The sequence below is a fragment of the Mustelus asterias genome, chromosome 12, assembly GCF_964213995.1.
Source record: "Mustelus asterias chromosome 12, sMusAst1.hap1.1, whole genome shotgun sequence".
In the NCBI taxonomy this organism is placed as follows: Eukaryota; Metazoa; Chordata; class Chondrichthyes; order Carcharhiniformes; family Triakidae; genus Mustelus; species Mustelus asterias.
In genome coordinates this window covers 67,708,862-67,726,289 of record NC_135812.1, presented here as the reverse complement: position 1 = coordinate 67,726,289, position 17,428 = coordinate 67,708,862, and the positions used below count along the sequence as shown (strand labels likewise).

General features: G+C 44.5%; 1 protein-coding gene across 4 annotated transcripts in view; it reads left to right on the top strand.

The window, feature by feature from the left end:
• LOC144501559 (myocardin-like) overlaps nt 1–17,428 on the top strand; it is a 362,084-nt gene that overhangs the window by 275,863 nt on the left and 68,793 nt on the right. For all 4 annotated transcript variants that reach the window (XM_078225413.1, XM_078225414.1, XM_078225412.1 and 1 more), the window contains one exon: nt 10,213–10,268. In XM_078225413.1, coding sequence (XP_078081539.1) covers nt 10,213–10,268 — 56 coding nt within the window. The remainder of the gene's footprint in view (nt 1–10,212; nt 10,269–17,428) is intronic.

Here is a 17,428-nt window from a genome sequence, read left to right as displayed (position 1 = left end):
GGTGTCCAAGGATGTGGATGATGGATTAGCCACACTAAATGCGCAGGGTTACAGGGGGGTGGGGGGATGGGTAAATTGGTTTTTAGGTTAGTCAGTGCAGACTTGATGGGCCGAATGACCTCCTTCTGTACTGTAATCCGAAGATGTGCAGATTAGGTGGATTGGCCAGGATCAATTGCCCCTTAGTGTCCAAAAGATATGCAGGTTAGGTTATATGGGGTAGGTTATAGGGATAGGGCGGAGGAATGGGCCTAGATAGGCTGCTCTTTCAAAGGGTTGGTACAGAATCAATGGGCTGAATGGCCTCCTTCTGCACTGTAGGGATTCCAATAGCCCGACATGGACTTATTGTACATCTCCAATTTGTGACAAATATAGTTCTAAATTATAATCTGGTTACCTTGTCATAGTTCACTTCAAAGTATCTGTGGCATTAGAATTCTGCAAGGAAGCCTGTAAAGAGTAAGAATGATTCATGAAATGTGATGCCTGTCTCTCAGTAAAGGGGGTCCTGAACTTGGTGAGTCTTTTTAATGCTCGCACTTATCAAATTATAAAAGTACGGTTAAAGGTTGGCGGGGGAGTGGGAAATGCGATGGAGGGGAGTATATGGGGATTCCTGGAATATCCCCCGAGACAGGTAGATAGGCAGAAGCACCCAAAAGTGGCACCTCTCCCCACTTGTCCCATGCTAATTCGATGCCACCCCAGTTGACTCCACAAACATTGCCAGGGCCAGCTTTGGAGGTGAGGTGGTGATGCAGTGGTATTGCCACTAGAGTATTAATCTAGTGAGCCAGGGTAATGCTCTGGAGATCAAGGTTCAAATCTCACCATGGCAGTTAGTGAAATTTGAATTACATTTTTAAAAATCTGGAATTAAGAGTCTAATGGTGACCGTGAAACCATTGTCAATTGTCGCAAAAAATTGTCTCGTTTACTAATGTCCTTTAGGGAAGGAAATCTGCTATCTTACCTGGTCTGGCCTAAATGTGACTCCAGAGTCACAGCAATGTGGTTGACTACAAGTCATAGAATCCCTACCATGCAGAAGAAAGTCATTTAGCACATCAAGTCTGCACCGACCACAATTCCACCCAGGCCCTATCCCCGTGGCCCAACATATTTACCCTGCTAGTCCCCCAACACTAAGGGGCAATTTACCATGGCCAATCAACCTAATCCGCTCATCTTTTGGGCTGTGGGAGGAAACCAGAGCACCCAGAGGAAACCCATGCAGACACCGAGAGAATGTGCAAACTCCACAGTCACCCGAGGCAGGAATTGAACTCGGTTCCCTGGCGCTGTGAGACAGCAGTGCTAACCACTGTGCCATCGTGCTGCCCCTGTGCCATCATGCTGTCCCGTGTCACCATGCTGCCCCATGCCATCATGCTGCCCCAGTGCCACCATGCCCTCTCAAATGGAGGGCAGTTAGGGATGGGCAATAAATGTTGGCCCAGCCAGTGACATCCACATCCCGTTTAAAAAAAAAAGAATTTTTAAAAGAAATCCTGGCATAACCAGCCAAGGAACTTTGGGAAGCCGGTTTGTAGCAATATGGAAGCATTAGTATCGCTTTGCACTGAGTTCGTAAGTGTATTTATAAATACTTCCTCATAACGTTTGAAGGCTATTAGAGGTTAACACAGGGAAACAGAAATCACCTCAGAGGAAGCTGACTCGTCCTTTGTCTAGCCACATTTAATTTTTTCATCCCTTCCTTCTCCACCAGTGTTTGAAATTTGTTTTTCTACCTTTTGGCTTTTCCATGCCCTGCACTGTTTGTTTCTCAGCCAATACGGATTTCTTTTTTAACAATCTCCTGAGACACCGTTTAAAGTTATGCAGGAACAACCACCCACTCAGCTCAATTTTCTTTCCTGTGAAGAAACAAGCAGAGAGTCACTCACTACCTACTCCAAAAAAATGCTCAAGACCAGAATCTCGCAACGAAAGAAAGAAATGGATGGACCAATGTCTGATGCAGTGATCCCATCCAACAATCTCCACCAGGATTCATCAGGACATCATTTCTTTCTGTTCCCTATTAGCTGCTTGTTGACTTCCATAATGCGGAATGATAAGCAAGTATTTTCAGTTACAGACTGCTGTATGAACCGCTTTTGCTCAACTGTCATCTCCGAAAAGGTTGAGTTATTGCAGAGCCTTTGGTAAAAGCTCCAAGTGTCATGCTTGTCTGTCCTGCAGTTAACCAAAATACCAACAGGATCATTCAAGTGTATTGAATATGTGCCTGGATTACAATGGTTCAGGGTGACCTGGCATCAGGCATCACAGAAGCAGAGTTGGTACATTATATTAGAAAGTAGTTCATTGAAAAGGGGCTACATTAAACATTGGGATTGAGCATCAGACTGTGATTATCCTAGATGGCTAGGTGAAATAAAGAGACAAGGGCAGATTAGATGGGGCAGGTGGCCTGTTCCAATGAGACAGTGTCCTATCATTGTATGAAAGTTTGAAATGATGCCAAGCAATCTGCAGTTTTTTGAGTTGATGAGCACAACATTAATCAAACCTCCAAATGACAAGTGTGATCGTTAAGAAGGTTCAGCAAGTTCAGAACTCTCTTTTTTCACTGCGAGACAGGCATCACATTTCATGAACCATTCTCAACTCTTCACCAGCTTCATTACAGAATTGCTCACAGACACCTTGGACTGAACCCTGACCTGGGAACTAGGTTATAATTATCATGTACTTTTGCCACAGGTTTGCCAAATGGTTAGAAGTACTGGACAATTGCAATAAGAGGGGAATTGAAGCGAGTGCAAGATAAAGGGATGGCACAGTGGTTAGCACTGCTGCCTCACAGCGCCAGGGACCCTGGTTCAATTCCAGCTCGGGTCACTGTCTGTGTGAAGTTTGCACGTTCTCCCCATGTCTGCATGGGTTTCCTCCGGGTGCTCCGGTTTCCTCCCACAGTCCAGAGATATGCGGGTTAGGTGGATTGGCCATGCTAAATTGCCCCTTAGTGTCAAGGGGACTAGCTAGGATAAATGCATGGGATTATGGGGATGGGGCCTGGATGTGATTGTGGTCGGTGCAGACCTGATGGGCCAAATGGCCTCCTTCTGCACTGTAGGATTCTATGATTCGATGAAATTACAATGAGAAGCGTTAAGGATAGTAAAGTATACAAAATACTGCTTTAAGTTATATTGCAGACATTCTGACTGTCGTGACTTAATGGAAGAATTCACGTACTTTCAGAAGAGGAAGGCCTCTAAAGAGAATGAAAAAAAATAACCTGTCTAGATTGGGAAAGAAATATGAACACGAAGAGGAAAGAACGTAGATTTATTGAACATGTTTAAGATAGTTTATTAAAGCAGCATGTCGTCAAGCTAGCAAAGGAGCAGTTAATACCCAATTAGCCGTGAGGAGCAAGCCAGAAAAAGATGGTAAGAGGGTGTTTTGATTGAGTTCACTATCTGGCCTGAAGGGAACAAAAATGAGACCTGAAATCAAGGATTTGGTCCTAAACAAGTGTACTTCGGAAGGGTAAGGAAGGGTGGGACAAGAATGTGGTGCGGGACATTGTTAGTTACAAAGTCTAGAGCCCCGCTGTGGACATCATTTCAAAATAGATCGCAAAGTAACCAGGTATCCCTAAAAGATATTTCTGGCGTGAGATAAAAACAGTTCATGAGAGTGATTAAGACCAGTAAGAAGGCATAAGAGTGAATAATATTGGCAAGAATGAGAAGTTACGAAATGTAACTAAAGCAGACCAAGAAACTGATAAGGAAGGCATGTTGTTTTAAAAAAGAAGCGCTTGCGTACGAATTAATAATAGCATTATTATAATTTGCAATAAGGAATGGGATCATCGAATCATAGATTCCCTACAGTGCAGAAGGAGGCCATTCGGCCCATCTAGCCTGCACTGACAACAATCCCACCCAGGCCCTATCCCACAACCCCACTTACTTACCTCACTAATCTCTCTAATTTACACATCCTGGGACATTAAGGGACAATTTAGCATGGCCAATCCACCTAACCCGCACATCTTTGGACCAAGGGAGGAAACTGGAGCACCCAGAGAAAACCCATGCAGACACGGGAAGAATGTGCAAACTCCACACAGACAGTGACCCAAGGCCGGGGATTGAAGCCAGATCACTGGCACTGTGAGGCAGCAGTGCTAACCACTGGGTTGGTGCATTGAAATAGATTTAAATATGACTAAGAGAAAGGTTTTTTTTATACAGTGTGTCTTACAACCTCAGAATACCCCAAAATATTTCAGTCAGTGAATTGCTGTTGGCTTAGTAGTTATTGTTAGGAGGCAAACATGACATGTAGTTGCAGATAGCCAGATCTTCAGAACAGCAAAGAGATAAATAATTAATACATTTGTTCTGGTAGAAGATTCATGTCGGCCAGGACATTGCGAGTGTTCCCCATTTTTATTTTTCACATTTGAACGATTGAGGTCTCAGTACCACATTGACGCTCTTGTCCCAGAGTGGAGCTCAGAACATCTGCCCTGGAATTAACTGCGCTAATACTGGAAACAAATGACATTTGGCCAAATGAAGGAAAACGACATGGTGGAAATCTAAATAAATACTTCACTTTCCCCCTTTAAAGTGGAGAAGGAGGATAACAATAAAGAGTAAGTGGAAGAGTTGTAATTAATGAAGGATACAAACTTGGAGATCAATGAAAAAAAAAATGATGGATAAATTGATGCAATTAAAGTCTGACAAATTCCAAGCTCATGATACCATCCATACAAATACGTGAGGAAGTTGGTTATAATCATCCATTGCACATTGAGTTTTAGAGTGAATAGTGCCAAAATGAAGGAAATAGTGTACTTTTATTCAAGAATAGAGATGGGAAGAAACCTCGTAACTGCAATTCTATATGTTTAGGTTTATTTACTAGTGTCACAAGTAGGCTCACATTAACACTCTAAGTTGTCTCACAACACCAGATTAAAGTCCAACAGGTTATTTGGAATCACGAGCTTTCAGAGCAGCACTCTGAAAGCTCATGATTCCAAGTGAACCTGTTGGATTTTAACCTGGTGTTGTGAGACTTCTTACTGTGCCCACCCCGGTCCAACACCGGCATCTCCACATCATGGCTACATTAACACTACAATGAAGTTACTGTGAAAATCCCCTAGTCGTCACACTCTGACACCCGTTCGGGTACGTTGAGGGAGAATTTAGCATGGCCAATGCACCAAACCAGCACGTCTTTCGGACTGTGGGAGGAAACCGGGGGAAACCATGCAGACATGGGGAGAACGTGCAAGCTCCCTGGCGCTGTGAGGCAGCAGTGCTAACCATTGTGCCACCGTGCTGCCCTAATTTTAAAGTCTGAAGTGGTTAAATTGCTGGAATCCAACACTGGGGACAGAAAATGTGAATGCATGTTCTGATAGAAGCTTGGCCTGATTATATTCACCCCTTTTTGAACACTATGGGCTGAATTTTACCCCCTCTCCACCCCAGAAGGTAGAGAGGAAGGCAGTAGGAGCTGGTAAAGTCACAGTAAGCTACATTGGATCGACTCCCAGCTTACACCATTGGAGAATTTTACCAACAGGGGCGGGTCACTGTCCTGAATAGAATGGCAGCCCCGGGGACAGCCACTTAATTGGCCGCTGCCCATGAAATTCAGGGGAGAGTACCCAGCTGCCACCTGAGCACACGCATGACACGTGTTTTCTCCCAATGTTGGGCCATCCAGATAATTGTAAAAATGATGCCCTACAAATCCACTCGAGTAAGTTGCTGATTCCTACATCCACGTGCATCACTAAGGGGTTGTGTTAGAAGTTTCAGTCAGAGGCAGCCTTTGAAATAACATCTGATATTCAGATGGGAAGGGAGAAAAGTGACCATGAAAGAAGAGAGGGTTGGAACTGATTTGTAACAAAACCACTGTAACCTTTTTGAAAGAAAAGGTTTTGAACATATTGATGACAATGGCCATACACGCAAGAGGTGCTTCCACGGCAGGTATCAATAGGCAGGGCCCAATTTTAACTTTCTGCAGTGAGATTTGAATGGGTTAAAATCAGGCCCATAATGCCTTTTGCATCCATAGTGTAGCATGATCTTCATTTATATAAAAACATGCAAGAGGATGGTGCAGCTTTTCCGAAAGATGTGCTGGTTCGGTGCATTGGCCGTGCTAAATTCTCCCCGAACAGGCGCCGGAGTGTGGCGACTAGGGGATTTTCACAGTAACTCCATTGCAGTATTAATGTAAGTCTACCAGTGACACTAATGAAGAAATAAATAATAAAATGTAATATCTGAGATAGCTTCACTCTCCACAGTGATAGTATTCACTTGTATTGTTTTATTCAACCTTAAGGTCGTGGTTTTTGAATTTATAAAGCTTTTGCTGGTCAGAACCACACAAATAGCAAACTACTTAGTTAGCAATAGCAGGGGATAGGTGTGCTATAGACTGAAGGGATACAGTATGGCATTGACCATGCTGTACCTTAATCACATATTGTAGGATAATGGCATGTAATCTTGCATGCAGCACGGTGGCACAGTGGTTAGCACTGCTGCCTCACAGCACCAGGGACCCGGGTTCGATTCCCGGCTTGGGTCACGGTCTGTGTGGAGTTTGCATGTTCTCTCCGGTTTTCTCCCACAGTCCAAAGATGTGCAGGTTAGGTGCGTTGGCCATGCTAAATTCTAAATGAGTGTGGCGACTAGGGGATTCTCACAGTAACTTCACTGCAGTGTGAATGTAAGCCCATTTGTGACTAATGAACATTGCTTTAATTCCAGTGGTTGTTAAATCTTCTAAATCTTAAAAGAATGCTATTCTCTATGGAGCCATCACCTGAAAGTGGATTGAACAACCCCATAACCATTTCACTTCTCTTGAAAGGATAATGCCAGAATACAAAAAGAGTGGCTAAATTGTAGAAGCTGGAGATAGCTCTGCCTGACCTTTTATCTATTTATAACTTCAATTGTTAACATTTTTATTAATTTTACACCTATGCACCACTTGCTGGTGAGGCAATGTCAGCTTGACTCAGTGGCTGTGTCATCTCCTGAATCAGAAGTTTGTGGTTTCTCGTTCCACCATGGCACATCAATGAGACTGACACTCCATGCAGCACCGAGGCAACAGTGTGTTGCTGAAAAGAGAGACATGTTGCTGAAGCTTTTCACCTTGCACTCAACAGGACAAACACAAGAATGTTTGTTTGAAATTTGGCAATCACAACAATTTATACCACCGGAGAAGAGTGTGTTGATTGGTTGGCTAGTGGACCCTGATTGGCTGAGGCATTGCCATGGAGAAAGCAACATGGAAGCACAGGCTCCCCAAGTTCTGAGGTCATTCAAAAAGACACCAGGCTTGAACATATTCCTTTTGTTTGCAGAGGATAGGTCCTTGTGTGTGTCACTCGTAGCAAATGCAAATGAGGCACGTTACCCGGGAGCTTGGCAGGCCGTTGACTTTTCCATGGCAGCGGGTTTGGTAACAGGTGGGAGTGGAGGATCTGGTAGGACCCAAAAAGAAGGAAACCAGCCGGTGTAAAATCATGTTGCTATTCTCCCAACGGAGGGTTCATGGGGCTCTGTCTTCCTGTTGGCTGGTGGTGTGAATACTATTTGTGTTTATTTGCATTTTATGAATACTCATTCAAGCAGCTACCTGCCGTTATACCGTCAGGGCTTTCAATTTTGCCTCACGCTGGCGTGCAATTATGTTGGTCTAAAACCTAATTGATAAAGAGTGGCGTGCGCAAGGTGGTCCTCAGTTTACCAGAGACTTTGAGGTGAGTGCAACAAAACTTTTCTGCCATAGTGCTGCGCTGCTTCTGATGCACTGTTCACCATTCTTCCTGGGCAGACCACATCCTGCCCTCCATCTCCTGCCAAGTGGGTCTTTGTGGACAGCATCGTGCTGGACCCCTCCTTATCACCAAGTCAGATCAGTACAGCACCTGGTGTTGGGAGTACAGGAATCTCCTTCCACCCTCACCCCACCCGGTGCCACTCACCGGTGTCGACCTGGACAACACTGTGCTGTGGGACTCAGGCAACCACTACAACCAAGGGTGGAGTGCTAGGTGATGCCAGAGGGGTGGGGAGAGGCCTGACAAAGACAAGGGGGGGGGGCAACATGGACAGAGGGCTGTGCAGCGGGGCACGGTGAGGAGAAGAGGGCAAAGGTTCACGATGGAAGGTGGTGGATGAAGAAAACAAGCAATGGAAGACTAAGGGGAGGGAAGCTGGACCCCAACATGAAAAGCTCACAAACAAGGGGTCAAAGAGAGAGCGTTTCATTTACTAGAAGGGGGTGCACAAAGATTTCACATGTAGTGGGTAAACGTCCAAGTGGGGCATGAGCCCAGGTGATGAGCTCAAGGGGAGGGTGGTTGATTCGAGGAAAGCACTCCTTCTTGAGGCTGCTAGCCTTTTCCCTCTGGGTTGCTGACATCCTGCACGAGTCTGGTGAAGACAGGGTGATATGATTGTGCTGGGTTGGTGTTTAAATATGGCGCCGGGACCTTAAAACCCACAAGCTGACAGCGGGCAGACAGATCAGCTGCTGACCCATCAGGTGATTTGTGGGGAACTCGCGTGCATAATTAATGAGGTTCCATGCACGGAGTTCAGTGTGGGATCCCACCATTCAGGCCAATGGGAAAAGCACTGCCGGAGCCACCTGTCACTGCACTTAGTCTCGAAAGCAGAGAATTCTGCCTCAGAATGATCTCAGTTGACATTCATGTTACTGTCATGGATGTGATATACATAAACCAGGTGCAGCTCCCATAAATATTTCGTCAAAAAATAAAAGACAACCATCAGCAACTTAAAGAAACAGCAGAGATAACTTTGTTGCAGGAAAAACTTTATAATTCAGTTTCTGCATCATCGCAGCTGACAGGTGAATGGATAAGGATCATATCAGCAAAGGACTGCAAGGTGGAGGTGCATTTCTTTGTGGGTTCCAAATCATACACATTAGATGTGATGTTAATATCACTGCAGAAGGCTACAGTTGATGCTGTTTAGCAAACAGCAGGAACATTCTTCAATACAGTCCTTCACCTGAGTATTAAAATGTGAATAAATGCTGGATGGTGAATTTCTAAATACAATATCTGCAGGTTTCATGAACAGAGGAAAAGTCTGGAAAGAGCCAAGGTATGGATGGACACCAAGGTGTGAGTGACAAACTCAGGAATTACTTTGTATGGTATTAATTCGAATGGTAATTCGGAAAATTGGATTTGACAGCACCGCATAGGATGCAAGGCAAAGAAACAATATCTGTTTGCAGGTTATATTGGTTAATTCCACAGCAAACCTCTGTAATGTGCATTGTGGCTGTTTTTTTGGCTGAGAAACCTACCTGATTTTGGTGAGTGGGCCAGGATGTGACGTTGACTTGACCTCAATCTTCCCCTCCAGCCCGTTAAGAAGAGCCAGTTCCTCAGGAGTGCTGTTTGGAGTGGATTGGCCCTTGGAGAGCTCCACTGAATCAGAGCTGTGTGAAGTCTTGCTGATCAAAAATGTACAGCATATTTTGTGAAATAATGTATAGAAACATAGAATCCCTACAGTGCAAAAGGAGGCCATTCAGCCCATCAAGCAATTCTCTCCCCCTCCCCACCCACCCGCCCCCACCCCCCCCCCCCCCCTCCAGAATTTGACAGTAAATTGGATTTGCCGGATTATATAACTGTTTCCCCATTTTAATGATTAAATGTCTGGAAGAAGCAGATTTCCGTTTAACACGGTGCCTGAACTAGCTGAAGTTGTGTTTGTTAAATACTGCAGGATGAATTTCAGTGCTGAGCTGTGAAGGAAAACTCATTGAACAGGAATTACAGAAGGCAGAATGCACTATGGGACAAATAAAAGCTGCAATTATAACCCTGTCCTAATGTGCAGTATGTATCCATGGGTGGATTTTGTTCTAATGGAATGATAATATGATTGCAATTATTCTTTGGTGTTGATTACATGTAATTATTATGTTCGGAAGACATCTAATTTCAGCTTCTGTCAGTGAAACAATGTCTGGCGTCATGGGATTGAACTTGGTATCCTGTGAGATGGATGAGAGCAAGAATATATTTATGTGTAATTATAGGGAGTTTTGAAACCTGGAATTAGAGTTCTTGATGATCCTGCTATCAATTTAAACTTGTTTTGTTTATTATTCCAGCACTAAAGAGTCCAGCTGCATTTCATGAACAGAGGAAAAGTCTGGAAAGAGCCAAGGTATGGATGGACACCAAGGTGTGAGTGACAAACTCAGGAATGACTTTGTATGGTATTAATTCGAATGGTGATTCGGAAAATTGGATTTGACAGCACCGCATAGGATGCAAGGCAAAGAGACAGGCCAATCGGTCCACCCAGTCCCTGCCAGTGTCCAACACCCATTGGAGACTCTTCCTCCCATCTTTCCTCAACTAAATCAATCATCGTAACTCTCTAATTCCTTCTGCCTCATGTGTTTACCTAGTCTCCCCCCCCCTCCCCCCCACTCAGATGCATCTCTATTGTTCACTCCAGCCACTCCCTGTGGCAGCGAATTCCACATTCCCATCGCTCCTTGGGTGAAGAAGTTTCTTCAGAATTCCCCATTGGATTTCTGGATGAGTTGCAGGAGCAGAAAATGAATTCATGTGAAGCTTAAAGCCAAACATTGCACATGCTGGAAATCTGAAATAAAATCGTAAAATGCTGGAAAATCTCTGGAAGCATCTGTCAAGAGAGAAACGGAGTTATTGATTCATCTAAGAAGAGTAATACTGGGTTCATTAATTTTGTTTCTCTCACTACAGATGCTGCCAGAGCTGCTGAGTTTTTCCAGCATTTTCTGTTTTAGAATCATAGAATCTACAGTGCAGAAGGAGGCCATTCGACCCGTTGAGCATGCATCTGCAACAATCCAACTCAGGCCCTATCTCCGTAATCCTCACGTATTTACCCTGCTAATCCCCCTGACACTAAGGGACAATTTACTATGGTCAATCCGCCTAACCTGCACATGTTTGGACTGTGAGAGGAAACCAGAGCACCCGGAGGAAACCCACGTAGACACAGAGAGAATGTGCAAACTCCACACAGACAGTGACCGAGGCTGGAATTGAACCCGGGTTCCTGGTGCTGTGAGGCAGCAGTGCTAACCACTGTGCCACCGTGCTGCCCAAGCTGAGCTTATGTCTTCAGTAAAAAAAACACTTTGCAAAACATTTATCTCGTCAGATTAAAACTAACTTCTAATCCCAGAAATGATATTATTCCAATCAAAAGTTAAATGCGGAATTTAACATGAGGTTACACACGCTTTCATATCAGAAATGTTTTAATGATGAAAACTTCATAATTTAGTTATGTGGATCAATAACTGTTCATTTCTGGACAGAATGGTTGCACAGTGGTTAGCGCTGCTGTGTCACAGCGCCAGGGACCCAGGTTCGATTACAACCTTGGGTGGCTGTGCAAATTCTCCCCGGGTTCTCCGATTTCCTCGCACAGACCAAAGATGTGCAGGTTAGGTGGATTGGCCATGGTAAATGTGCGGGGTTACGGGGATAGGGTGAGGCCAAGGGGATCAAAGGATATGGGGGGGAAGGCGGGATCAGGGTATTGAGTTGGATGATCAGCTATGATCGTAATGAATGGCGAATCAGGCTCGGAGGGCTGAATAGCCGCCTGCTCCTATTTTCTATGTAATTTTCCAGGGCCAGCTTGATTTCAAATCAATTCTCATAACAAATAAGAAATTCTGAGATGTCTAAATTCTTGCAGATCAAAAATGTATAGCATATTTTGTGAAATAATGTACTTTGTTTTGTTCAAAGCATTTTATGAGGTTATTGCCAGAACCCTGCTTGCTCATATACTGCAGGAACCGGAATAAAATAGCCACTGAATTACATAAATTAGTCAATAAAATATCCCAATCAGCCCATAACTATAATGGAGATTTTCAGTGCTATTTATTTGAATAGGATCATTTGACCATTTCACCAATGAATTACATGAGGTAGACTAATAGACAATGAAAGCCTTGCCTTGAGACAGAGGGTGGTAGTGGAAGGGTCTTTTTCCAGCTGGAGGCCTGTGACTAGTGGTGTTCCGCAGGGCTCTGTATTGGGACCTCTGCTGTTTGTGATTTATATAAACGATCTGGAAGAAGGTGTAACTGGGGTGATCAGTAAGTTTGCAGACGACACGAAAATGGCTGGACTTGCAGATAGTGAGGAGCATTGTCAGAGGCTACAGAAGGATATAGATAGACTGGAAATTTGGGCAAAGAAGTGGCAGATGGAGTACAATCCAGATAAATGCGAAGTGATGCATTTTGGTAGAACTAACGTAGGGGGGAGCTGTACGATAAATGGCAGAAACCATAAAGGGTGTAGATACGCAGAGGGACCTGGGTGTGCAAGTCCACAGATCCTTGAAGGTGATGTCACAGGTGGAGAAGGTAGTGAATAAGGCATATGGCATGCTTGGCTTTATAGGACGGGGCATAGAGTATAAAAGTTGGGGTCTGATGTTGCAGTTATATAGAACGTTTGTTCGGCCGCAGTTGGAATACTGCGCCCAGTTCTGGTCACCACACTACCAGAAGGACGTGGAGGCTTTAGAGAGAGTGCAGAGGAGGTTTACCAGGATGTTGCCTGGTATGGAGGGGCTTGGTTATGAGGAGAGATTGGGTAAACTGGGGGGGTTCTCACTGGAAAGACGGAGGATGAGGGGTGACCTAATAGTGGTGTATAAAATTATGAAAGGCATAGATAGGGTGAAAGGTGGGAAGCTTTTTCCCAGATCGGTGGTGACGTTCACGAGGGGTCATAGGTTCAAGGGGAGGGGGGGAGGTTTAACACGGATATCAGAAGGACATATTTTACACAGAGGGTGGTGGGGGCCTGGAATGCGCTGCCGGGCAAGGTGGTGGACGCAAACACACTGGGAACGTTTAAGACTTAGCCACATGAACGGAGTGGGAATGGAGGGATACAAAAGAATGGTCTAGTTTGGATCAGGGAGCAGCGCGGGCTTGGAGGGCCGAAGGGCCTGTTCCTGTGCTGTATTCCTCTTTGTTCTTTGTTCTTTGAGACAGAATAAAGGGGACAATGATTGATCTGTTTTCTGGTAGAGTCTGCTCAGTCTAGTCCAGTGACAGAAGGGCATGAGCACCAACTCCTGTTGTAAACCTAGAATCTCACAGCTGAACATTTAATTCACTGATGAAGAGCTATGCAGCATAGATCACAAAATATTGCAGGCAAGGTGGCACAGTGGTTAGCACTGCTGCCTCACAGCGCTAGGGACCCGGGTTCAATTCCCAGCTTGGGCCACTGTCTGTGTGGAGTTTGCACGTTCTCCCCGGGTGCTCCAGTTTCCTCCCACAGTCCGTGTTGGTTAGGTGAGAATTTAGGCCATTACTAACTTCTCCCCCAGTGTGTCCGAACAGGCGCTGACATGTGGCAACTAGGGGATTTCATTGTAACTTCATTGCAGTGTTAATGTAAGCCTACTTGTGACACTAATCAATAAACTTTAAGCAAGTCAATCACAAAGCAACATTTGGAGCCAATTGTTAATTAAAAACGTGTACACGAATGACTTTTATTGTTCTATGAATCAAGTCAGAGAGATAAAACCTCTGTTATCTACCTGCTATATGGATACTGTAAAATGTTGTTGCAATATCCCTCAATGTGCTCCTGTGTGTACTTTACTGTCCACCAAAATCTACTTCTAATTAGCCAGAAAACTTGGGTCTTGCAATCCGGACTGTGTGATTTCCCACATGTTTCTGTCAGTAGAGCAATGCAAGCTAATCAATGCTTTCATTAATTGCCTATTTATTAACATTTGCAAATCCATTTGTAAAACATTTTGGTTTGGAACGATCTTTCAACGCTCTTGTATTGTAGGCTACTTTCAATTTGTGGAGGTATAATGTCTCAAAAGTCTTGTAATATTTATGCCAAAGCGGTTAAGTATGGCAGATATTATTTTGAAACACTGTCCCAATTTGCATCTGTAAGTGTTCTCATACTTTTCCCTTGGTAGCTACACATTGGGGCAGCACGGTAGCCCAGTAGTTAGCACTACTGTCTCACAGCGCCAGGGACCCGGGTTCAATTCATGCCTCGGGTCACTATCTGTGTGGAGTTTGCATATTCTCCCCGTGTCTGTGTGAATTTACTCCGGGTGCTCCGGTTTCCTCCCACAGTCCAAAGATGTGCAGTTTAGGTTGATTGGCCATGCTAAATTGACCCTTAATGTCAGGGGATTAGCTGGGTAAATATGTGGGGCTACGGGTAAAGGGCTTGGGTGGGATTATGGTCGGTGCGGACTTGATGGGCCAAATGGCCTCCTTCTGCACTATAGGGATTCTATGATTCTATTTCTGTAAGGATCACTATAATATTTCTTTATTTTTAGAAAAAGGCATTGTGGCGATGATGACTTTCTCTCCATTCTTGTAATGCAGTGTTTTTTCTTGGGTTCTTAGAATCATTGAATCATAGAAACCCTACAGTGCAGAAGGAGGCCATTTGGCCCATCGAGTCTGCACCGACTACAATTCCACCCAGGCCCTACCCCTACATATTTACCCGCTAATCCCTCTAACCTACACATCTCAGGACACTCACGGGCAATTTTAGCTTGGCCAATCAACCTAACCCGCACATCTTTGGACTGTGGGAGGAAACCGGAGCACCCGGAGGAAACCCTCGCAGACACGAGGAGAATGTGCAAACTCCACACACACAGTGACCCAAGCCAGGAATTGAACCCAGGTCCCTGGAGCTGTGAAGCAGCAGTGCTAACCACTGTGCTACCGTGCCACCCTGTGCAAGGCATTTGAAAACTCCTCTTACGGTGTTCATTTGTGATTTCATCAATTTGCTGAACCCTCCCTTTCACCTTCAGGCCTTCTCTGTCCTAACCCACTCCTCTATTTCTTCAGTTGTTTCTGGACACGATGATTGTCATTCTTCCGCGTTGCTGTTTATGCTGACTAATTCGTTGGAGGCACAGTGTTCAGAAGGGTGAACACTTGTCCTAATTGCTAGTACAGGGCTTTCAGGTTATGACCACATGACAGGCATTATATCCGATTGATGACTGCTCGTACCAAATTCAAACTAAAGTTTAAAGTTTATTTATTAGTCACAAGTAGGCTTTCAGCAACACTGCAATGAAGTTACTGCGAAAATCCCCTAGTTGCCACACTCCGGCGCCTGTTCGGTTACACTGAGGGAGAATTTAGCATGGTCAATGCACCTAACCAGCACATCTTTGGACTGTGGGAAGAAACTGGAGCACCCGGAGGAACTCCGCATGGACAATAACCCAAGCCGTGAATCGAACCCAGGTCCCTGGAGCTGTGAGGCAGCAGTGTTAACCACTGTGCCACCGTGCCACCAAATTCGCCAAGTTTACTTTGGGGTTTCTGCCAGGCGTAGCACTAACATGGAAGCAATCAAATGCACCCAAACCACCTCAAGGAGCGAGTCAGCACCAGGGAACAATTTGATTGGGAAAAAAAATGATTAATCAGTTGATGGTGATCCTTAATTAGCTCCCCGTTTCGGGTTGATTCATCGTAACTGAAGACAGTGCTAGGCGAGTACAAAGCATTGATACATGGTTTTGGTCAGTTAGATATGAAGTGGATTTATGTTTTGATCCTTTTATTGCATCCAAATATGAGAGATGTGTATAAAGCTGACATCTTTTCAAGCCATATGGTTACTGGTACAAGTAATGAAGATAAGAAATGAGGGAGTTAGATAACTTTCAGAGGAATCATTTTGAGTTTCAAATGTATAACCTGTTTAGGATTACATGAAGAGCTAACAACTGCACAGATAGCTAAGCAACTAACAGATTAGCAGATGCAGTGCTATATATTGAGATATTATTGGGAAAACTAAATTAATTAAAAGAAAGATTATTTAAATTGGCTTCCAGAGAAGTGAGTCGGGACATAGGGGGATGTGAGAAAAATCTATTTACCGTGAGGGTCGTGACGGTCTGGAACGCGCTGCCTGGGAGGGTGGTACAAGCGAGTTGCCTCACATTCTTTAAAAAGTACCTGGATGAATACTTGGCACATCATAACATTCAAGGATATGGTAAATGGGATTAGATGGGAGGTCAGGTGTTCGATACGTGTCGGTGCAGACTCAATGAGCCAAAGAGCCTCTTTACTGTGTGATTCTATGAAAAGGTTGGGGGTGATTTTCGGAGTTGGATTTTCAAAAACAATGCATTCAGGTGTCCCATGTGCTTTATCATGTATATTTAAGTATAGAATGGGGCTGTGTGAGGGATTGCGGTGCGGGGGAAGGGGGGGTGGGGTTGCGTGGGGACTGGGGAAACTTCTCAACAAGTGCAACTGGCCCTCTAGGCACCTCTATGTCTCCCATCATGGTCATCAACAGGTCTTTGCTTTAGAAAACCAGCGGTGATTCGCACCAGCATGACGCCACGCTGCCAGGGTTGGGGCAGGGGGGATAAGGCGTGGGTAGACGCTATGGTGTAAAGCCCTTTTATTATATTCAAACTCATGTAAAATCATGGAAATCAGGATTACACTCTCGCTGGGTGCAAACCTGCTCACGCCCCTGCAGGAGGCAGGGAAGCTCTCAAACCGAGATCGCGCCGTTCAAATCCCACTTTGGCCCTCTCGTGAGATTTAGCGCCCATAATGGGATTTGCACTCTCAGTGAACGGAGCTGCTAGAACTCACCCACAGAGTATGTGGGAAGCGAGCCAAATTTCCTCATCACCTCCAAGGACAAGTTGGAGCACACTATCAAAAACATCCATACAGCCTCTACTATTTAATCGGATTTGTTTAAAAATTGAATGACACACAAAACAACCACAAGGATTCACTCCAAAGACTAACCGTAAATGTCTGTGTGTAAGGACTGGCCTGTCTTTCCAAAAGTGAGAAAAACAAAATCCCAGATCCTTTTTGTTATCAAATCCTTGGCAATATATTTTGTGATATCAAATTGCATGGAATAATTTGTCACAAAATCTCCATTATTCACCAGGTCATGTATAGCCAGAGAACTAAGACCACGCAAAAGTCTGTGAGCTAAAAGGCTGTCTTTTACCTTTGAAGATCAAACAATTTCTGCTCCCCAGTCAGACAGTCGAACTATTGTAGACAAAGTAAATAACTTGAACTTAGGCTTTCTAGGGGCCTACAAGTCTCTATCGACAGCAAATGCAAGACGCATTTCAGTCTATGTGGCTGAAATAGGATTAACCGATTAAAATATCCTTGTCTTTTGAAGAATCTGTAGTTTGGTTCATATCTGGATCAAGAAATATTAGGGCCCCATTATTGGTTCGCTACACTCTGGAGAGTTTGATAGTGTGTACAA